Raw genomic sequence first — 24,220 nt, forward strand, 5'->3', positions numbered from 1 at the left:
CCTAAGAAAAGGAAATTTTCTCCTTCCCTCCCTCCATTATAAGATACTTTAATAGTAAGTATTTAACACTGAGCCCAGGATTTCAAAGTAGTTCATATCATAACACCAATTTAGGTAAAACACCTGGCACAGTGCAAGACACATAGAAAATAAATGGTAAATGTTAGTTTCTTTCACTCCTAGTGGGAATCTTTAGGCTAGCTAATCCCATATTTAATGCTAGGTCTTCCATGGGATTCTTTGAACTGTATATTCTTGTTATGTGAATGCATTCCTGCTTTCTCTTAGGCTGTAAAAACTCTTAAGAATGTTTTTCCTATGACATTTATCATAATGATTTATTCATAGCTTGTGTTCTATAAATGTTTGTTTAAAATTCAGTATGCATTTATTAAGTATGATTATGTGCAGTGCATGGAGTTAAATACAGAAAACAAAGTAAGGGAAAAAGCATATTCTAGTTATATAGTAGGAACGCATTGCTTACGTTAAAAGAGAGGAAGGCATATTTAATAAGATAGATTTGAATTTATAAAAAATAAAAGATGTTGATACCACAAAGCGTAATAAAATAAATGTGGAAAGGAAAGTGAAAAAAAGAGTGTTTTACCAACATATGTGATAAAAATCTTACTATGCAAAACAGATGAAGACTTGATGAAAATATATGTGGTCTGTAACAGGATTCTGCTTGATAGGTAGAGGAGAAAAACAGTTGATATGTGAAGAAATACTAATATAAGCCTTTATGAAGTATATATAGTTTTTCTAGCAGTTAAGGAAATGTAGCTCAGATGTTGCCGAAGTACATTTTATTCAGTAAAAGATTACTCAAGAAACATAATGTGCAAAAAAAAGAAAAAAAGAAAGAAAAAGAAACCACATTAGTACATGTAATGCAGAAGTAAAAAAACAACAGAAGAGGGTTCTAATTCCTTTTTTTCTAAACCTTTTTGCTTTTCCATGTGCTATGCATGCTAAGTGGCTTCAGTCACACCTGACTCTTTGAGGCCCCGGAGACTGTAGCCCGCCAGGCTCCTCTGTCCATGAGATTCTCCAGGCAAGAATACTGGAGTGGGTTGCCACGCCCTTCCCCAGGAGATCTTCCCACTCCAGGGACTGAACCTCGTCTCTTACGTCGCCTGCATTGGCAGATGGGTCTTTACCACTGGTGCCACCTGGGGTTACTTCCATGCCAGCTTTTGAAAAAGATAGATTTGTTTTTAAGACAGATCTTAGGTTCATAGCAAAATTGAATGGAAGGTACAATTTCTCATCTACCTCTTGCTTCCATGTGGGCACATCCTCCCCCTCTATCAAAATCCTGCACCAGAGTGGTACATTTGTTACAATAGATGAACCTACATTGCCACCATTATTATGGCCCAAGTCCATAGTTTACATTAGGGTTCACTCTTAGTTGTACATTTGCTGGTGTTTTGACAAATGTATAATGACATGTATTTATCCTTATAGTACTACCTAGTGTAGGTTTCATTACCCTAAAAATACTCTTTGCTCTGTCTGTTCATCCTTGTCTCCCTTCTACCCCCTAACAAACAAGGATCTTTTTAGTGTCTCCATAGTTTTGCATTTTTCCGAATGTCATGTGTGTAACTGGAATCACACACTGTGTAGCCTTTACAGATTGGCTTTTTTTTTCCTCTTAAAAACACACATTTAAGGTTTCTCCATGGCTCTTTATGGCTTGAAAATTTTTCTTATTAGTGCTGAATAATATTCTGTTGTCTGCTTGTAACACAGATAATTTATGCGTTCACCTACCAAAGGACATCCTGGTTGCTTCCAAGTTTTGGCAATTAAAAGTAAATAAACAACTACTAGGCAGTGTTTTGTTTCCTGCCAGTCACTTAACCTGTCTAAGGTTCAGTTTTCTTCTCTGGAAAATTTAATGCATGATTTCTAAGAATTCTGAGGTTTGAAATTATGTGGTTACCTAGATAGAAATCATCCACTCTTAAATGGATTAGGTCAGATGTGATTGTATGCTGATGACATTATAAGGTGATAAACCCTTCCTGGTGAAAGCAATCTGGCCCTGTATCACAAAAATTACACTCTGTTCTTATGCTTTTGATCAGATCATTTTATTTTGGGGAATTTTCCTTCCCAACTGGAGGTTAGAAAATAGCATCTTTTTTTTTTTTTTTAAACAAAGACATTCATAGCAGGGTAACTTATAAAAGCCACATAAAACAAAACTATGGAAACTATTCACAAGCCCAGTAATGGGGAAATGCAGAGTGAATTGCTCGAGGTCAGGGATCCTGACTGTTCTGATTCGGGTGTACCTAGCACGTTACTCAGTGGTGTGTTCTAAGTTTCTGTTGAAGGCAAAAGTATTGACTAGGGTAAGGGAAAGAGAAGAGCTTTTACTGAATATAGAAGACTACTGGAGATGGGATTCTCTTCTCTTTGTTTGCTTTTTCACATCTCATTGTTAAACTCAGCTGTACCACCTGTTACCTGCTGAACCCCACACTTAGGCCTTTACTGACACCCGGGAAGGCCTTGGGCGTGTGATGTAGCAGCTGTGACAGAATGGCTTCTCACTTGGGAAAGAACATCAGCCTGGTTGTAAAGGAGTTAAAGCAAGAGTGGTATGTCCCGGTTTTGCCAGGACAGTCTCAGTTTGTGCCTGATGTCTTGGTGTAAATCTTACTTTAATAGCATTTCCTTTCACTCTCAAAGGTATCCTTGTTTGGACAGTAGGTCACCATTTGACTGAGGGTCTGAATTTCTGTTTACTTTAGTGCTGTAGCTGGGAAACGTTGCTTTTCTTTTTTCAGTTCAGTTTAACAAACATTTACTTAACACTGAGTACATATTACATTGTCGTATTGTGGGATACAAAGAAAATTCAGACAAGACCTCTGTCACCAAAGAATTTCACTTCAGTGCTTTTTACTCTTTATTTTGGTAACTCACAGCCTCATTCAGAGTCAGAGTCCTAGACCCAAGCTCTTGCCCTGGCCTCAGCCATTTAAAAAGACCCTTTTCTGACTTGCCTCTGGTTGTAAGCCCTCCTCTCCTGTGAGACCTAAGGGAATAGTCCCTTTTAAGAACCTGTGCTGTCGTCACAAGGCAGTCTGGTATTTGGGATAATGGAATACCTCACCCAGACCCTTTGGAGCCTGTTTCCAGGGCCTGCGTGCACCTCTCCCCTTGGACACGCGCACACAAGGTCCCTCCTCGTGCCAGGTGGGTGGTGACGGGAGAAGGGAGTGGACAGCCGCCAGTGGCGCAGCCAGGGTAGGCTCCCTGCAGCCTTACGGTGAAATTCAAGGATGCTAATTTTGTGTTTGGCCATCAGTGTCATTTTGATTGTCTTTTCCTCAAAGTGGAACAGAACATTTTTTTATGTAGTCATTTTAGATATTCAAATATATGGTGTCTGAGCCTCCGTTTGCACTCTTGGCATGGACCCCACAGATGTCAGAAGCAGGCACACTCAGAGTAAGACCGAGATCCCTTCCCTGACCCGTGAGATCCCACACGCTCTGCGCCTGCCACATACCCACTCTGTTGCAGCTGGCCTGGCTCCCTCATCTCAGGTTCTGGCACTCACTGCCGCACTTTGGAATTATCTTCTTATGGATACGCAAATTACTTCTTCCCTCAGGTCATGTCCATTAGGTCTTCCCTCCACCCCTCCTGGTCATTATTTTATCAGTGAGACCTAGTGAAATGTTCAGTTCAGTCGCTCAGTTGTGTCTGACTCTTTGCAACCCCATGGACTGCAGCACGCCAGGCCTCCCTGTCTATCACCAACTCCCGGAGTTTACTCAAACTCATGTCCATTGAGTCAGTGATGCCATCCAGCCATCTCATCTTCTGTTGTCCCCTTCTCCTCCTGCCTTCAACCTTTCCCAGCGTCAGAGTTTTTTCCAGTGAGTCAGATCTTTGCATCAGGTGGCCAAAGTATTGGAGTTTCAGCTTCGGCATCAGTTCTTCCAATGAACATTCAGGACTGATTTCCTTTAGGATCTCCTTGCAGTCCAAAGGACTCTCAAGAGTCTTCAACACCAAGTTCAAAATCATCAATTCTTCGGCACTCAGCTTTTTTTTTATAGTCTAATTCTCATATCCATACATGACTGGAAAAGCCATAGCCTTGAACAGATGGACCTTTGTGGGCAAAGTAATGTCTCTGCTTTTTAATATGCTGTCTAGGTTGGTCATAACTTTTCTTCCAAGGAGCAAGCATCTTTTAATTTCACGGCTGCCGTCACCATCTGCAGTGATTTTGGAGCCCCCCAAAATAAAGTCTGTCACTTTTCCCATTGTTTCCCCATCTATTTGCCATCATGAAGTGATGGGACTGGATGCCATGATCTTAGTTTTCTGAATGATGAATTTTAAGCCAGCTTTTTCACTCTCTTTCACTTTCATCAAGAGGCTCTTTAGTTCTTGTTCACTTTCTGCCATAAGAGTGGCGTCATCTGCATATCTGAGGTAACTGATATTTCTCCCAGCAATCTTGATTCCAGCTTATGCTTCATCCAGGCCAGCATTTCGCTTGATGTACTCTGCGTATAAGTTAAATAAGTAGGGTGACAATATATAGCCTTGAGGAACTCCTTTCCTGATTTAGAACCAGTCTGTTTTTCCATATTCAGTTCTAACTGTTGCTTCTTGACCTGCATGCAGATTTCTCAGGAGATAGGTAAGGTGGTCTGGTATTCCCATCTCTTTTCAGAATTTTCCAGTTTCTTATGACCCACACAGTCAAAGGCTTTGTTGCAGTCAATAAAACAGAAGTAGATGTTTTTCTGGAACTCTCTTGCTTTTTCTATGATCCAACAGATGTTGGCAATTTGATCTCTGGTTCCTCTGCCTTTTCTAAATCCAACTTAAACATTTGGAAGTTCACAGTTCACATACTGTTAGAGCCTGACTTGGAGAATTTTGAGCTTTACTTTACTAGCATGTGAGATGAGTGCAATTGTGCAGTACTTTGAGCATTCTTTGGCATTGCCTTTCTTTGAGGTTGGAATGAAAACTGACCTTTTCCAGTCCTGTGGCCATTGCTGAGTTTTCCAGATTTGCTGACATACTGAGTGTAGCACTTTGACAGCATCATCTTTTAGGATTTGAAATAGCTCAACTGGAATTCCATCACCTCCACTAGTTTTGTTCATAGTGATGCTTCCTAAGGCCCGTTTGACTTCGCATTCCAGGATGTCTGGCTCTAGGTAAGTGATCACACCATCGTAGTTATCTGGGTCATGAAGATCTTTTTTGTACAGTTCTTCTGTGTATTCTTGCCACCTCTTGTTAATATCTTCTGCTTCGGTTAGGTCCATACCATTTCTGTCCTTTATTGTGCCCATCTTTGTATGAAATGTTCCCTTGGTATCTCTAATTTTCTTGAAGAGATCTCTAGTCTTAGCCATTCTATTGTTTTCCTCTGTTTCTTTGCATTGATCAGTGAGGAAGGCTTTCTTATCTGTCCTTGCTGTTCTTCAGAATTCTGCATTCAAATGGGTATACCTTTCTTTTTCTCCTTTGCCTTTAGCTTCTCTCCTTTTCTCAGCTATTTGTAAGGCCTCCTTAGACAACCATTTTGCCTTTTTGTATTTCTTTTTCTTGGGAATGATCTTGATCACTGCCTCCTGTACAGTGTCATGAATATCTGTCCATAGTTCTTCAGGCACTCTGTCTATCAGATCTAATCCCTTGAATCTGTTTGTCACTTCCACTGTATAATCGGAAGTGATTTGATTTAGGTCATACCTGCATGATCTAGTGGTTTTCCCTACTTTCTTCAATTTAAGTCCGAATTTTGCAATAACGAGTTCTGAGGCACAGTCAGCTCCCAATCTTGTTTTTGCTGACTGTATAGAGCGTCTCCATCTTTGGCTGCAAAGAATATAATCAATCTGATTTCATTATTGACCATCTTGTGATGTTCATGTGTAGAGTCATCTCTTGTGTTATTGGAAGAGTGTGTTTGCTATGACCAGTGCGTTCTCTTGGCAAAACTGTGTTAGCTTTTGCCCTGCTTCATTCTGTATGCCAAGGCCAAATCTGTCTATTACTCCAGGTGTTTCTTGACTTCCTACTTTCGCATTCCAGTCCCCTATAATGAAAAGGACATATTTTGGGGGTGTTATTTCTAGGTCTGTTAGGTCTTCATTGAACCATTCAACTTCAGCTTCTTCAGCATTAGTGCTTGGGGCATAGACTTAGATTACTGTGATATTGAATGGTTTGCCTTGGAAATGAACAGAGACCATTCTGTCATTTTTTTTTTTTAATTTTTTTTATTAGTTGGAGGCTAATTACTTCAAAACATGTCAGTGGGTTTTGTCATACATTGACATGAATCAGCCATAGAGTTACACGTATTCCCCATCCCGATCCCCCCTCCCACCTCCCTCTCCACCCGACTCCTCTGGGTCCTCCCAGTGCACCAGGCCCGAGCACTTGACTCATGCATCCCACCTGGGCTGGTGATCTGTTTCACCATAAATAATATACATGCTGTTCTTTCGAAACATCCCACCCTCACCTTCTCCCACAGAGTTCAAAAGTCGGTTCTGTACTTCTGTGTCTCTTTTTCTGTTTTGCATATAGGGTTATCGTTACCATCTTTCTAAATTCCATATATATGTGTTAGTATGCTCTAATGTTCTTTATCTTTCTGGCTTACTTCACTCTGTATAATGGGCTCCAGTTTCATCCATCTCATTAGAACTGATTCAAATGAATTCTTTTTAACAGCTGAGTAATATTCCATGGTGTATATGTACCACAGCTTCCTTATCCATTCATCTGCTGATGGGCATCTTGGTTGCTTCCATGCCCTGGCTATTATAAACAGTGCTGCGATGAACATCAGGGTGCACGTGTCTCTTTCAGATCTGGTTTCCTCAGTGTGTATGCCCAGAAGTGATATTGCTGGGTCATATGGCAGTTCTATTTCCAGTTTTTTAAGAAATCTCCACACTGTTTTCCATAGTGGCTGTACTAGTTTGCATTCCCACCAACAGTGTAAGAGGGTTCCCTTTTCTCCACACCCTCTCCAGCATTTATTGCTTATAGACTTTTGGATAGCAGCCATCCTGACTGGCGTGTAATGGTACCTCATTGTGGTTTTGATTTGCATTTCTCTAATAATGAGTGATGTTGAGCATCTTTTCATGTGTTTGCTAGCCATCTATATGTCTTCTTTGGAGAAATGTCTGTTTAGTTCTTTGGCCCATTTTTTGATTGGGTCATTTATTTTTCTGGAATTGAGCTTCAGGAGTTGCTTGTATATTTTTGAGATTAATCCTTTGTCTGTTTCTTCATTTGCTATTATTTTCTCCCAATCTGAGTGCTGTCTTTTCACATTACTTATAGTTTCCTTTGTAGTGCAAAAGCTTTTAAGTTTCATTAGGTCCCATTTGTTTAGTTTTGCTTTTATTTCCAATATTCTGGGAGGTGGGTCATAGAGGATCTTGCTGAAATTTATGTCGGAGAGTGTTTTGCCTATGTTCTCCTCTAGGAGTTTTATAGTTTCTGGTCTTACATTTAGATCTTTAGTCCATTTTGAGTTTATTTTTGTGTATGGTGTTAGAAAGTGTTCTAGTTTCATTGTTTTACAAGTGGTTGACCAGTGTTCCCAGCACCACTTGTTAAAGAGGTTGTCTTTTTTCCATTGTATATCCTTGCCTCCTTTGTCAAAGATAAGGTGTCCATAGGTTCGTGGATTTATCTCTGGGCTTTCTATTCTGTTCCATTGATCTATATCTCTGTCTTTGTGCCAGTACCATACTGTCTTGATGACTGTGGCTTTTTGGTAGAGTCTGAAGTCAGGCAGGTTGATTCCTCCAGTTCCATTCTTCTTTCTCAAGATTACTTTGGCTATTCAAAGTTTTTTGTATTTCCATACAAATTGTGAAATTATTTGTTCTAGTTCTGTGAAAAATACCGTTGGTAGCTTGATAGGGATTGCATTGAATCTATAGATTGCTTTGGGTAGAATAGCCATTTTGACAATATTGATTCTTCCAATCCATGAACACAGTATGTTTCTCCATCTGTTTGTGTCCTCTTTGATTTCTTTCATCAGTGTTTTATAGTTTTCTATGTATAGGTCTTTTGTTTCTTTAGGTAGATATACTCCTAAGTATTTTATTCTTTTTGTTGCAATGGTGAATGGTATTGTTTCCTTAATTTCTCTTTCTGTTTTTTCATTGTTAGTATATAGGAATGCGAGGGATTTCTGTGTGTTAATTTTATATCCTGCAACTTTACTATATTCATTGATTAGCTCTAGTAATTTTCTGGAAGAGTCTTTAGGGTTTTCTATGTAGAGGATCATGTCATCTCAAACAGCGAGAGTTTCACTTCTTCTTTTCCTATCTGGATTCCTTTTACTTATTTTTCTGCTCTGATTGCTGTGGCCAAAACTTCCAACACTATGTTGAATAGCAGTGGTGAGAATGGGCACCCTTTTCAGGGGAAATGCTTTCAATTTTTCACCATTGAGGGTGATGCTTGCTGTGGGTTTGTCATATATAACTTTTATTATGCTGAGGTATGTTCCTTCTATTCCTGCTTTCTGGAGAATTTTAATCATAAATGAGTGTTGAATTTTGTCAAAGGCTTTCTCTGCATCTATTGAGATAATCATATGGTTTTTATCTTTCAATTTGTTAATGTGGTGTATTACATTAATTGATTTGCGAATATTAAAGAATCCTTGCATTCCTGGGATAAAGCCCACTTGGTCATGGTGTATGATTTTTTTAATATGTTGTTGGATTCTGTTTGCTAGAATTTTGTTAAGGATTTTTGCATCTATGTTCATCAGTGATATTGGCCTGTAGTTTTCTTTTTTTGTGGCATCTTTGTCTGGTATTGGAATTAGGGTGATGGTGGCCTCATAGAATGAGGTTGGAAGTTTATCTTCCTCTGCAATTTTCTGGAAGAGTTTGAGTAAGATAGGTGTTAGCTCTTCTCTAAATTTTTGGTAGAATTCAGCTGTGAAGCCATCAGGTCCTGGGCTTTTGTTTGCTGGAAGATGTTTTATTACAGTTTCGATTTCCTTGCTTGTGATGGGTCTGTTAAGATCTTCTATTTCTTCCTGGTTCAGTTTTGGAAAGTTATACTTTTCTAAGAATTTGTCCATTTCATCCAAGTTGTCCATTTTATTGGCATAGAGCTGCTGGTAGTAGTCTCTTATGATCCTTTGTATTTCAGTGTTGTCTGTTGTGATCTCACCCTTTTCATTTCTAATTTTGTTAATTTGGTTCTTCTCTTTTTGTTTCTTAATGAGTCTTGCTAATGGTTTGTCAATTTTGTTTATTTTTTCAAAAAACCAGCTTTTAGCTTTGTTGATTTTTGCTATGGTCTCTTTAGTTTCTTTTGCATTTATTTCTGCCCTAATTTTTAAGATTTCTTTCCTTCTGTTAACCCTGGGATTCTTCATTTCTTCCTTCTCTAATTGCTTTAGGTGTAGAGTTAGGTTATTTATTTGGCTTTTTTCTTGTTTCTTGATGTAAGCCTGTAATGCTATGAACCTTCCCCTTAGCACTGCTTTTACAGTGTCCCATAGGTTTTGGGTTGTTGCGTTTTCATTTTCATTCATTTCTATGCATATTTTGATTTCTTTTTTGATTTCTTCTATGATTTGTTGGTTATTCAGAAGCGTGTTATTTAGCCTCCATGTGTTTGAATTTTTAACAATTTTTTTCCTGTAATTGAGATCTAATCTTACTGCACTGTGGTCAGAAAAGATGACTGGAATGATTTCAATTTTTCTGAATTTTCCAAGGCCAGATTTATGGCCCAGGATGTGATCCCTTCTGGAGAAGGTTCCGTGTGCACTTGAGAAAAAGGTGAAGTTGATTTTTTTGGGGTGAAATGTCCTATAGATATCAATTAGGTCTAGCTGGTCCATTGTGTCATTTAAGGTTTGTGTTTCCTTGTTAATTTTCTGTTTAGTTGATCTATCCATAGTTGTGAGTGGGGTATTAAAGTCTCCCACTATTATTGTGTTACTATTAATTTCCTCTTTCATACTCGTTAGCGTTTGCTGTACATATTGCGGTGCTCCTATGTTGGGTGCATATATATTTATAATTGCTATATCTTCTTCTTGGATTGATCCTTTGATCATTATGTAGTGTCCCTCTTTGTCTCTTTTCACATCCTTTATTTGAAAGTCTATTTTATCTGATATGAGTATTGCAACTCCTGCTTTCTTTTGGTCTCCGTTTGCGTGAAATATTTTTTCCAGCCCTTCACTTTTAGTCTGTATGTGTCTCTTGAGGTGGGTCTCTTGTAGACAGCATATATAGGGGTCTTGTTTTTGTATCCATTCAGCTAATCTTTGTCTTTTGGTTGGGGCATTCAACCCATTTACATTTAAGGTAATTATTGATAGGTGTGGTCCCGTTGCCATTTACTTTGTTGTTTTGGGTTCACGTTTATACAACCTTTCTGCATTTCCTGTCTAGAGAAGATCCTTTAGCATTTGTTGAAGAGCTGGTTTGGTGGTGCTGAATTCTCTCAGCTTTTGCTTGTCTGTAAAGCTTTTGAATTCTCCTTCATATCTGAATGAGATCCTTGCTGGGTACAGTAATCTAGGTTGTAGGTTATTCTCTTTCATTACTTTCAGTATGTCCTGCCATTCCCTTCTGGCCTGGAGGGTTTCTATTGATAGATCAGCTGTTATCCTTATAGGAATCACTTTGTGTGTTATTTGTTGTTTCTCCCTTGCTGCTTTTAGTATTTGTTCTTTGTGTTTGATCTTTGTTAATTTGATTAATATGTGTCTTGGGGTGTTTCGCCTTGGGTTTATCCTGTTTGGGACTCTCTGGGTTTCTTGGACTTGGGTGGCTATTTCCTTCCCCATTTTAGGGAAGTTTTCAGCTATTATCTCCTCGAGTATTTTCTCATGGCCTTTCTTTTTGTCTTCTTCTTCTGGGACTCCTGTGATTCGAATGTTGGGGCATTTCACATTGTCCCAGAGGTCCCTGAGGTTGTCCTCATTTCTTTTGATCCTTTTTTCTTTTTTCCTCTCTGCCCCATTTATTTCCACCATTTTATCTTCTACCTCACTTATCCTATCTTCTGTCTCCGTTATTCTACTCTTGGTTCCCTCCAGAGTGTTTTTGATCTCATTCATTGCATTATTCATTTTTAATTGACTCTTTTTTATTTCTTCTAGGTCTTTATTAAACATTTCTTGCATCTTTTCAATCTTTTTCTCCAGGCTATTTATCTGTAACTCCATTTTGTTTTCAAGATTTTGGATCATTTTTATTATCATTATTCTAAATTCTTTTTCAGGTAGATTCCCTATCTCCTCCTCTTTTGTTTGACTTGGTGGGCACTTTTCATGTTCCTTTACCTGTTGGGTATTTCTCCGCCTTTTCATCTTGTTTAGATTGCTGTGTCTGGAATGGGCTTTCTATATTCTGGAGGTCTGTGGTTCCTTTTTATTGTGGAGGTTTTACCCAGTGGGTGGGGTTGGACGATTGGCTTGTCATGGTTTCCTGGTTAGTGAAGCTTGTGTCAGTGTTCTGGTGCGTGGAACTTGATTTCTTCTCTTTGGAGAGCAATGGAGTGCCCAGTAATGAGTTTTGAGATGGGTCTGTGTGTTAGGTGTGACCTTGGGCAGTCTGTATGTTGACGTTCAGGGCTATGTTCCTGTGTTGCTGGGGAATTTGTGTGATATGTCTTGCTCTAAAACTTATTGGCTCTTGGGTGGTGGTTGGTTTCAGTGTAGGTATGGAGGCTTTTGGACGGTCTCTTATTACTTAAAGATCCATGTAGTCAGGAGTTTTCTGGTGTTCTCAGGTTTTGGGCTTAAGTCTCCTGCCTCTGGATTTCAGTTTTATTCTTCCAGTAGTCTCAGGACTTCTCCAACTATACAGCACTGATAATAAAACTTCTAGGTTAATGGCGAAAAGATTCTCCCCTGTTAGGGACTCCCAGAGAGGTTCACAGAGTTACATGAAGAAGAGGAGAGGGAGGAGGGAGATAGAGATGAGCAGGAGGAGAAAAGGGGGGGGACTCAAGAGGAGAGAGACAGATCTACCAGTTGTCTGTTCCCAGAGTGTTTTCCATAGCCCACAAAGATTCACAGAATTGGATTGGGAAGAGAAGGGGAAAGGAGGAAATAGAGGTGTTCTGAGGTAGAAAACAGAGAGTCAAGATTGGGAGAGAATAATCAACACACTCCTGAATAAAAATGGGAACTGAATATTGGATTCTTAAATGTTCACAATTTATATCATATACTGAAAAACAAAAATTAAAAATCTAGAGTAGAGGTTAGACTCTTAAAAATACTATATTAAAAACAAAAACCAAAACACACACACAAAAAATTTTAGAAATATATATGAAGTTCGGTTTAAAAATAGGGCTTCTCTTTTTTTTTTTGGTAAGGTTATAGTGTATTGAAAATGAAAATTAAGGAGTAGTAGAGGAGTACTAGAGGACTTTAAAAGAAATAAGAGAAAAAGAAAAATAGAAAATAGAAGAGATAAAGGGAAAAAAAAGAAGAAAAAAAGAAAAAAAATTTTTTCCTAATTAAAAAAATCGTAAAAATCTGTGAAAATGAAAGTTAAGGATTAATGGGGGAGTAATAGGGAATTTTAAAGGAAAATAAAAGTGAAAGAATAAAAAAGAAAAATTAAAAAAAATTTTTTTTTTCTTACTTAAAAAAAAAAAAAAGTAAAAATATATCTAGGAATTTCTCTGGAGCTGTTGCGGTCAGTGTGGGTTCAGCTCAGTTTCAGATAGCTCCTCTTTCCAGCTTACACTTCTTGATATCTACAGGCCCCTTCCCGTGTAGTCGGTGTTTTCTACAGGGATTTTAATCTGTTGCACCGGTCCCTTCTGAAGTGGTTCCCTTTGTTTATTTGACTTCTTTTTGCCGGTCTCTTCAGGGCCTCATTTCCGCCCTGACACAGGCGGGCGGAGGTGGACTCTTATTCAGGTAACTAGTTCGGTTGGCTGCGGCAAGGGGCCGGCGCTGGCGCTGCGGCAAGGGGCCGGCGCTGGCGCTGCGGCAAGGGGCCGGCGCTGGCGCTGCTTTCTCGTCTGCACTGCTCAGGCTCCCGGCTGCTCTATGTGGAGCGCGCCCCGCACTGCGCACGGTTCCAGCCCTCGAGTGTTCCACAAAAGCGCGGAACAAAAAGCTGCGCCTGCTCTTTGTGCCTTCCCCGTCAGAGCGGTCCAGGCAGCCAGGGGCTTGACAGACGCACTCACCCCTGGTGCAGCGCGCCCACTCCCTTCCGCGTCCCCAGCCCCAGTCCCCGCCTGCGCCGGTCGGGTGCCTGCGCCCTGTGTCTCGCCGCGACCCTCCTGGCGGATGTCGACCATCCAGATTGTCGGTCCCTTTGTTCTGCAAACAGCCGGCAGTGTGTTGAGGCCGGTTAATTTTCTCTCTCTCTTTTGCTCTCCCACAGTTCAAGTTGGCAACTCACAAAAGCTCCCTCCGATTGTCCTCAAGGCACTCAGGCCTGGACCCTGCCCCAAGTAATGCCGCCCGCTCCTCTCCGTTCCGCCCCCACTTGCTGGTGGCGGATGCGGGTGTCTGGGGTACTTTTCTGCTGGGAGTTGCTTTTAGGCTTGTAATCTGTGGGTTTTATTTATTGTTTCTCTTCCAGTCAGGTTGCCCTCCGAGATTCAAACACTTCCCCCAGGCCCGCCAGTGCGAGGGTTTCCCGGTGTCTGGGAATGTCCTCTATTAAGACTCCCTTCCCAGGACGGATCTCCGTCCTTAGCTCTTTTGTCTCACTTTTTATCTTTTATATTTTGTCCTACCTCCTTTCGAAGACAATGGGCTGCTTTTCTGGGTGCCTGATGACCTCAGCTAGCGATCAGAAGTTGTTTTGTGAAGTTTGCTCTGCGTTCACTTATTCTTTGATGAATTTCTAGGAGTGAAAGTGGTCTCCCCGTCCTACTCCTCCTCCATCTTCCATTCTGTCGTTTTTGAGATTGCACCCAAGTACTGCATTTTGAACTCTTTCATTGACTATGAGGTCTAGTCCATTTCCTCTAAGGGATTGTTGCTTCTAAGGGATTCTTCTAAGGGATTCGCAAATCCCCTTCCCTGCTTCTTTTCCCTTAATGTGCATCATTATCCAAGATTTAGAAGCGGTAAAAGACTGAACTAATTTTTCCCCTCAGATATGTTTCTTTCAAAATCCCTTAAGAATCAAGACTTTCTTCTCTTAAAAAATTTCTGTTTTAGTTTTCATGTTTTAAGGTCATCCATGTACCCGCTTTAAAGAAGCCCATACTTCTCTGAGGCTAGTATGTGAAGCAGCAGTCTCCCTATCCTGCTTCCAGTTTCAAGGGTAACTGCAACTCTATAAAGTGGTTCTTTCAGTACCACTGAGACATGCTTATATGGCTACTTAACTTTTCGGTGTTGGGTATTATATGTTTGTTTCTCCCCACGGAGGATGAGAATTAAGCTCCCCCTGACTGTGCATACACAGGCATGAATACAGTTCTCCCCCTTTTGGTTAGATAAAGATAGACTTTTTTAAACCCTGTATACGCTAATCACAGCTGAGCCATGTGGTATACTACGTTTACTTTTCTTTTCCATGCAACATTTTATTTTCCCTGGAGTTAAAAGGTGTCGTGATTTTGACTTGCTTACTTGTCTAGGTTATTAGCATCATTTCCACCCCAGACTGTCCCACTTATGTATATCTTCTTTCATTGTGTTCACATCTATTTTTGTTTTTTTCTTTTTTCCTCTTGAAAAAAATCTGAATCTTAAGATCTTTTTGACCTGAATATTATTCTCAGGATTGACTCGAGTTTGACAAATCATAAAGATACCTTCAAGAAGCCTTGTTTATCCCCAACAGGACAGTGGGCAGTCATTGCAGATACAGTTGTTCTTTGCAAATACCTTATTTTTGAATAAATCATGTAAATATGACTATTTACTATGAATTTACATATGTTCACTTTTGCATGTTGTATTTAAGGTCCCTTTATTGCAGAAATACAGAATGTATTCTTATTTTTCACTGTTTTAATAAATTTTTATGTGTATATATATTTTGTATTGTATTCTTTCTTTATAGGCTCTCAAAATTAGAGAGACCTGTAATTGCCCACCACTTTCTGGACCAGACCCTCGATTACTATTCAAACTCAGCATGAAGAATTTTCTTGAAGCAGAGAAAGAAGACCTAAATATCACTGTTAAACAGAAAACGGATACTCTTCCCATCCAAAACCAGAAGCAAATACCATTAACATGTATAGTGGACAAAAGAACTGGCAGCTGAATTAAAATTTATGAGACACAGGATACATGAAGAATGCAGCAGTCCTTATCATTTTCATGTTATTTTTTAAAAATGAAGTTTGAAAGGAAAAAAATGGATACTCAGGGTCAAATCATGTATATTAGAGGTATTATCTAAATTCCTATACTAGGTATTTATTTTTTGTGAAATACTGATGTATTTAATCAATTTAAAAATACCTTCAATGAGGAAAATACCACAGAATAAATTTATATTACATATTTTACTCTGTCTTTTGATTTGGGGGGGAAACCTCTAGAGGATGAAATATCAGAATATCAGAACGTGAAGTAACTGTTATCATCTAGAGGGTTCCAGCTGAGCCCAAACTGAATTTAAGAGTCTGGGTGGTTATCTAGGTTAACTAGGAAACTGATAGTCTGAAATATGCAGAAATTGGTTTGTATTAGGACTGCAATTGTGTGGAATAGGGCACCTTTGACTAGAGAGTTTCCTGATCCTCATCTGTGGGCCATGAGTGATTAAGAAGAAGCTGAAGAAGCTCTTTCCATAGGCAGACACAAGTAGTGCTGTTTGTGGTCTAAGTGGTCAAGTGAGAAAATGAGGAGAAGGATCCTCTCTGCAGACATGGTATGCTTCTGGTGCACTGAAGCCATAGCAGAAGTTGTGTCATCTGGACTTGTTCATGGTATCATAGTCTCAGTACCTCGGGGGTTCTCAGAGAACACAGCCAACCTCTTCTCAGTGAGGTATCACGGAGACGCAGGCATGGGTGAGGTGTAGTCCCCAAGTTGATCTTTCTGGGTAGCAGACATCGAAAAAGATCTGGACAAAGATGAAAGAAGCACAAGACACATCCCTAGTGATACCCAGAAATTACTGTATTTGCTACATGTAGAAATAGGTTTTAAAAATGTATTATTACTTTTGTATTATTTGTACTCCCAAACTGGTGAAGTCTAGTAATGTTGAGGTTATATTAAGAAGGATATGTTTCTTATAACACATTAAATCAAATAAATAGTTTAACAAAAAATTAAAGGGGAAATCTACCTTTTACCTGTGCCTATTCATCACACAACCCTGTGAACTAGGTCTTGTTACAGGCGTGCCCCAGAGATACTACAGGACCGGTTCCAGACCACCACAAGAAAGTGAATATCACAGTCAAATGAGTTGCAATTTTTTGGCTTCCCAGTGCATATAAAGCTTATGTTTATACTGTACTATAGTCTATTACATGTGCAATAGCATCATGTGTGAAAAACAATATACACACCTTAATTAAAAAATAATGCTGTTGGGACAATGTGACACAGTCTTGCCACAAACCTTCAATTTGTAAAAGACATGATACCTGCAAAGTGCAATAAAGTGAAGCGCAGTGAAATGAGGCATGCCTGTATTTTCATTTTATGATGAGAAACAGGCTTGCAGAGGTTCAATGATACACTCAGTGTCTCTCACCTAGCCTGACTACAGATATGTCCACTTCCACACCCTCAGCTTTCTAAAAACTATCAAAAGGAACAAACTCTTCTCGGTTGTTCGTCAGCTTCCTCATGTATGACTTTGATATAGGTGAAAAACCATCTAAGTTTCAAATCAAGGATCACTGTGTCATCTATGAGGCTGTTTTCCAGGTCCTCCTCTCAGACGTTTCTATCAGGCTTCATGTGAAAAACCTGGAATGAGGCAGGACAGCAGTGAAACCTCTCGCCCTGCCTGTGAAACTGTTACTTCTCACTGGGGATGTGTCTGGATGCAATTACATTGTCTTTGACAAAGTATTGACCTAGTTGTTGAGAAGACAAGTCCAGAGTGTATTTATGTTTTTCGAGGCTTTCTATGTATTGCTTGGAGGGAATTTCCTCATCTGCCCACAAGACTTGTAAGGCAGAGGTTTGCATTAACCATTCTCCATTTGGTTGTTCTTTCTGCCCTTAGTGATTGGAGTTCTGTCACTCCATGCCATGTAAGGACATCTGGAGAAGGTCCCCGACAGGTCAACAGTAAAACACACTTTTAGATTTCCCTGTAAATGTCCTAAGAAAATTATCTAGTGGAGACCTTAGTCTATTTATTTTTCCTTCTATTCTCACATCTAATTGTATTGTTCAAACTTCCTAGAAAATGTATACAAGTTGACATCTTGCCAGAAAGAGCAGAGAAAATATAGAGATGATAATTTTATAGTGTACATGAAAAGGATTTTTTAAAAACTAGAATCAATAAATGTAAAAGAAATGTTACATTTCAGCTCAGGGTTTTAGGAGAAATTAAATAGCAGTTGGAACATAGTACGTGTACACATGCTTTAAGTTGTACATGGAAACGACCTCTCTATGTCCTGCATTTAGGTGCATAACTTACTTTGAGTGCTTTTTATGTGCTTGGAGGATTTAGATGCTGTTGGCTGGAACATGATGCTGGTTAATCCAGGGCACAAATTCAATCTAATTTCTTTTATAATCTGAATAGTTTTAATACTATATCCTCTATAACTAAGCTCAAAGAAAACATGTATATTTACTGCTATTTCTCTTAATACCTAGTCATTTTTAGCACATTTGCATTTTGCTGATAATATACAATATCATCTGGTCAAAAGATTAGAAAAAAGGAAAAGCAATCATACTTGGTGAAATCTCTGCCTTTTGGTAGCCATGGGACCCTGGACACGTCCCCTAAACCCTCTAACCCTCATTTCTTCATTTATAAATGGAGATAATAAATCCTACTTTATAGGTTAACGTGATGACTAAGGGAAATGATGTATTGAAAGCATTTAGCACAATGTCTAGAGCTCCAAACATCATAAAAATAGCCACAATTTATTGAATTCTTACTTTGCACTAAGAACTGTGCTAAGCATTTTTCAAGTACTATTGAGCCTCACTGTAACCCTGTATATGATAGATATTATATTATCCCCTATTATAGATCAGGAAACTGATGTTCAGGGGGTTAATGAAACATGCTCAAGGTCACATGGTATATTTCTTAAGATTATTTTACTTGCAAGAACAGAAAAACCAACTCAAACTCAATCAAGAAAATTTATTGTCTCAGCCAACAAGCCCAGAAGTGCACTAGCTCTGGACACAATTCAGTCCAGAGGATCAAGATATCAGCAGAGCAATGGCTCTTTGTGATTTTTCTCAGCTCTGGCTTCTCTCTCCTCTGGTGATAATCAAGATGGCTGTAGGCAGCCGCCAGGTTTACTTCACATCTAGGTGGGAAGAGTGACTCTCTTTGCAACTTTTGAAACAAAGCCTTCATTGCTAAGTGCAGCCTCTAGATAGCATCCCAGAAGCAGTCACCATCACCATGGTAGCGGATGGGATTGTCCTGACCGCCAGGAGCCAAGGATGGGCACGGTCAATAGCACCCAAACAGAGCTCTATGACGTGGAGGGGGCCATGCAACTGCAGGGTCTGTTGAGTGATGAATAAAGAAACCTGTTGCCTTTGCCTCTTTGAGCAAGTACGGAAACATGATCTTTTAAGATTGGTCTGAAATGATATTTAATCTGGACAAAAACACTGTAGCAAAATTTTACGTTGATATGATGGTGGATTTGCATTGAAATGTTTGCTTTTATTTATAAATTTCTTTTTTGCCTGACCTGAATTACATCCTCAAAATCAACCTATGAGATTGGAAGGACAAGTGAGTTTTGCTAATAGGGGATAAAACTAAAGCTTGAAGGAGTTAGGCAAGTTATCCAAGTGAATGGCTGAACTGAGATCAGAAGGAAAAGATTCATTGATTTATAATCCTATGCTCATTTAACAGTAGCACCACACTGTAACTCCACTCTTTTTGGAGAGGCAGGCCTTACCTCCATTTATCTCAAAACTGAAGCTCAAAGATACTAAGCAACTGTGTGCCGAGCACTACTCAACAAGTAATGGCAGAACTGAGATTGAAGCCCTCATCTTCTGATTCCAGAGTCTGTGCTCCTCATCCATTTACTCCTTCAGCGGGCAGATCTCATAAAGGAACTGGACATGTGAAGGGTTCCTTTCCTTTCACTCCTCACTTGTGAAGAGCAGGACCAATACCTTCTCTTCTCTTTCTTAAAAGCACTCATTTTAATGCCCTACAGCATGTGGTAAAAATATCTATTTTAAGCATATTCATATACATGAAGATAAAATTCTTGGTAATTGTTCTATAATATAACATGTTTTTTTTAATTGAAATACACTTGATTTATAATGCTGTGTAAATTCTGTACAGCAAAGAGACTCGGTTATGTATACACAGACACACATATACATGCGCACACAAATTCTTTTTTATATGCATCACCATTATGGTTTATCTCAGGATATTGAATATAGTTCCATGAGCTATACAGTAGGACCTTGTTTATCCATCCTAAGTGCAGTAGTTTGCATCTTTCAACCCCAAGTTCCCAGTCCATCCCTCCCCCAACCTCCCTCCTCCTTGGTAGCCACAAGTCTGCTCTTTATGCCTGTGAATCTGTTTCTCTTCCATAGATTGGTTCATTTGTGTCATATTTTAGGTTCCATATGTGAGTGATATCATATGGTATTTGTCTTTTTCTGGTTTACTTCACTTAGAATGATAATCTCATTGCATCCATGTTGCTGCAAATGACATTATTTTGTTCTTTTTTATGGCTGAGTAGTATTCATTGTATTTGTGTACCATATCTTTATCCATTTGTCTGTCGATGGACATGTAGGTTGTCTCCATATCTTTGATATTGTTAATAGTGTCACTGCGAACATTGGGTTGTAAGCATCTTTTCAATTAGAGTTTTGTCTGGATATATGCCCAGTTGTGGGATTGCTGGATCATGTGGTAATTCCATTTTTAGTTTTCTGAGGAACCTCTCTACTGTTTTACATAATGGCTGCACAAACTTAAATTCCCACCAACAGTGTAGGAGGGTTCCCTTTTCTCTACAGCCTCTCCAGCATTTGTATAATGTATTTTTCTTGAAACCTAGAGAGTTCCTTAATCTGTGATAAAAACATATATATATATGTCTCATTTCACTGTGGAAAGAAAGCACTATCAGTGTATCCCCCCTTTATTCCTTGGCCCTCTAATTTCCATCAGAAAACCAATAGCCCTCCAAAGTAGGCCAGTAGCTCTAGCCTTTAAATCACCAAGAATTCTTTTTACATGACCTGGCTCTGTGTGCATGGATGTTTGCACCAAGTTCTCTCTGTCTTGAAGGGTTGGAATGTCTCTCCCATGGCCAGGTTCTCCTGGCTGCTTAGGAGCTGAGATAGTTGGGTTAGGGGCGTAACTAACAGTGTGGTTCTGCTTCCAGGTCTCTGCGTTTCTATGATGTCATCAGTGACCAATCAGGACTGCTGATCATCATGTGATCTCTGGTGTTACCAAATTCCAGCCAAAAGAAAGATTTGTGATTTTAATTAGTCTGTGTGGCCTAATTATATTAGAGAAAATATAAAAATTTTAGTTAGGTTCTTTGAAAGATTCCAATAACATCTTTACAAGCCACAAGGGGCCTGGGACCTCTTCCCGGGAGGTATGAGTTTACAGTCAGATTCACTTTTTTTTTTCCAGATGAAAGAAAGTAAAATTAACATGTATAAATGTTGACCAGTTTATTAAACTATAGCCATATTTCTGTAGGTTAGGGATGATGGATGGTCTACTGAAGGTAGACAGGTCTGTTGTTCTGTATATAAGGATATATTTTTTAAGTATCATTTTTGCAGAAAAGCAAGTTGAATTTAATTTTTTCCACAACCGTTCCCCTCTGATGTTAGAATACCTTGAGAAAAATCAAGAACATGACTAATCTTATTTTTTCTTTAGGAAAATAGGACGATAACATTTTCCCTGCCTACTTCCCATAGTTATTATGGGTTTTAAATATAGTTATATGTCTCTGCTTTGTACAATATCCAAAATGCTGCATGCAGTTTGGGGCTGGCTTTTATCGTTTTATATTTAAAACACCTATAATTTATTTTTGTATTCTAAGATATACAACCAAATTTATGCCATTAATTTTATTAAAAACTGCTTCATTTCCCTTTCAAAAAAAAAGAAAACAACAACACTGCATGCAGGCTGATTCTAGCATCATCTTAGTCTGGGTGATAAGGTTATTTTATTTAGGAGAGGTCATTTCCAAAAGGATGACCATTGCCTGATGTGATACAACCCAAAACTGATGATAATCTGTTCTTACCTAAGGGTGAGAAAAAGGGAAACCTATCTGTAGCAGGTTTAGTTTTAGTCTGATTTATGAGCCTCAACATGTGTGTGTTTAACCTGCTACTGTGCTAAGTCATGTCTGACTCTTTATGACCTCATGGACTGTAGTCCTCCAGGCTCCTCTGTCTATGGGATTTCCCAGGCAAGAATAGTGGCATGGGCAGTCATTCCTTTCTCCAGGGGATCTTCCCAATGCAGGGATCGAACCCAGGTCTCCTGCATTGCAGGTGGATTCTTTACCACTGAGCCACCTGGGAAGCCCCATCACAGTTTTAACCCACTCATTAATCCATACTGCAGTGGTTTCTCTCTCCCCGCTCTCTCTGTCCACTTCCTTACATGAGTTCCTGAGAGTAAGGCCAGATAAACCACCTCAGCCCTACCTACTCTACCCTGCTGCCTGCCTCGGCCTTATTTTGGGGGAGACCCAAACTGGGAAGTTAGTTATCAAACACTGTTATTATTATTGAATGCTCATAACAACCCCAGTTCCAGATGACAAAACTAAAGTTCAGAGAGTGGGAATTGGCCCATGGTTACACAGCAATGCATAGTTTAAATAACCCTTGCCCCTCAGGGTTGTTATGAGGAGGTAATGAGTCAACACTTAAATATAAATGGGCTTCATAAACTGTAGTACTGGGCAAGAGTGGCTTATTGTCCCTTCATAATGCCACCTCTTCTAATGATGGGGACACAAAACGATCATCTGATGCTCAGAGTAGCCATAAACATACCCACATACAATAGCTAAACATCCCTCGTTCAGGCCCATCATCAGTCCCCAGGGCAGCCTCAGAGCTGGAACCTATTATCTCTGATTGGTTCGCTCTGGATCCAGAGTGACCCTAACAACCAGCCATGCAGTGGGAATTTTGACTTGGAAATCAGAGTCCAGACGTAAAGTGGTTTTTACACACACGTGAAAGCCTGTCCGGGAGCAGAAGTTTATTTAACAGCCGGAGCAGATGGCAGAGTCACACTCAGAGGCCTTGTCCGATACAAGGAATCTGTCAGGAGTCGAAATATTGAACACAGGCTGGGAAGGCAAACCAGTTTTGGGGAAGCCAACTCAGAAGTGCACCAGCTTACTCTATAGAGGACATTCAGGTTGGGTTGTTCTGGAAATGTGGTCACTGGGGCTTCCTTGATGGCTCAGATGGTAAAGAATCTGCGTGCAATGCAGGAGACCAGAGTTCAATCCCTGGGTTGGGAAGATCCCCGGGAGGGGACGGCAGGGCATGGCAACCCACTCCAGTATTCTTGCCTGGAGAATTCCATGGACAGAGGAGCCTGATGGGCTGTGGGGTCGTAAAGAGTCAGACACGACTGAGTGACTAACACTTTCACTTCACACTTCTCACTTCACTTCAGGGCTCAGCAAGATCCAGTCACTGACAGTAAGACCAGTAAGCAGAGCAATAAGAAGAGCCACCACTGGTTAGTGGATGAATAATTAATCGCCTCTTACAAGCCAAGACCCAAAAGCTCTTGATATCCAGGAGCTGATTTGATCCCTGCAGTCATTCTGTGAGGTGGATATGATTGTCTCACTTTATAGATGGATGCAGGAATCAGAGCCTAGAGAGCATGGATGTCTTGACCCAGAGTCACAGTTTGGACTGTCCCCATCCTCCAAGCTCATGGGCCCCAGATTTAATGCCATCTGAAGGCATTCGATGAGGGTGTGTTGGCTATTTGACTGACTGGTTTATGATGCACAAAAATACAGTGTGATGTATTAGAAAAGACCCTGATGCTGGGAATGATTGAAGGCAGGAGGAGAAGGGGACGACAGAGGATGAGATGGTTTGAGGGCATCACTGACTCAATGGACGTGAGTTTGAGGAAGCTTTGGGAATTGGTGATGGACAGGGAAGCCTGGCATGCTGCAGTCCATGGGGTCACAAAGAGTTGGACATGACTGAGCACTGAACTGAACTGACAGTGTGATGTGGAGAAATGTCTTTCGAATCAGACAGACCTTAGAAAATTTCTTCACTTTCCCGGGACTGATTTCACTCCCACCAAATATTCGGTGATACCTGCTTCACAGAGCAGCCAGGAGAAGGCAGTGGATTTATGGGCAGAGGTGCCTGGCACACAGTAACTAATCACTTCTTGTTCTTTCTCTCTCCCCCTCAAACATATACCTTATAGTCCACTTACTTCCAAAGATGATTTACAAAGGAAAGTTTGGGGCCAAAATCTGACTCTTCTTATCAGGCCTCAGATGATTTAAGAGATTCTTTTGTAAGGCAGAGGATATCAAGAGACAAATACAAGAAAGGTTTTTCAACAAAGTCTTTTGTTTTCTACTCAAGATAGCATTAAGTAATATTCAGGAAATACCTGCCCTGGTTTCTCTACCCTTTGCTGATGAGGTCTCTTTGAACTGTTCAAAGGTGACAGCAGAACTGGAAAGCCTGCCTTGCCCCCAGCCCCACTGCCATATAAGGGCAGATAGAGGTCCCATGGTCAAGTTCAATGACCACAACTAGTCACTGACTCTACCCCTTAAAGGGAACTGCCTGTCCCTGTTTTTCATCAAGATATTGATAAGATGTTAATCCAGGCTAAATTCCTAAGTGAGACTTATGAGTAAGACAAAACAAAAAAGCCGAAGTTTTGGAGAGTGAAATATACCAAGAACAGGAGGGGACTGCTTATGGGAGAAGATGATATGGTGAAGACAGATGACACAGCAAGAACTATTTTAC

The 24,220-nt window shown here is 39.9% G+C and overlaps 1 protein-coding gene across 6 annotated transcripts in view; it reads left to right on the forward strand.

Moving 5' to 3' along the window:
* OMA1 (OMA1 zinc metallopeptidase) overlaps window positions 1–24,220 on the forward strand; it is a 93,930-nt gene that overhangs the window by 51,038 nt on the left and 18,672 nt on the right. For 5 of the 6 annotated variants that reach the window (XM_065928867.1, XM_065928896.1, XM_065928879.1 and 2 more), the window contains one exon: window positions 15,078–15,531. The exons of the other annotated variant lie outside the window; for it this stretch is intronic. In XM_065928867.1, the coding sequence (XP_065784939.1) occupies window positions 15,078–15,284 (207 nt within the window). In that variant the 3' untranslated portion in view covers window positions 15,285–15,531. Of the gene's footprint in view, window positions 1–15,077; window positions 15,532–24,220 lie in introns of those variants that run through there. 6 annotated transcript variants of the gene reach the window in all.

Source organism: Muntiacus reevesi, chromosome 1 (genome assembly GCF_963930625.1).
Source record: "Muntiacus reevesi chromosome 1, mMunRee1.1, whole genome shotgun sequence".
Classification (NCBI taxonomy): domain Eukaryota; kingdom Metazoa; phylum Chordata; class Mammalia; order Artiodactyla; family Cervidae; genus Muntiacus; species Muntiacus reevesi.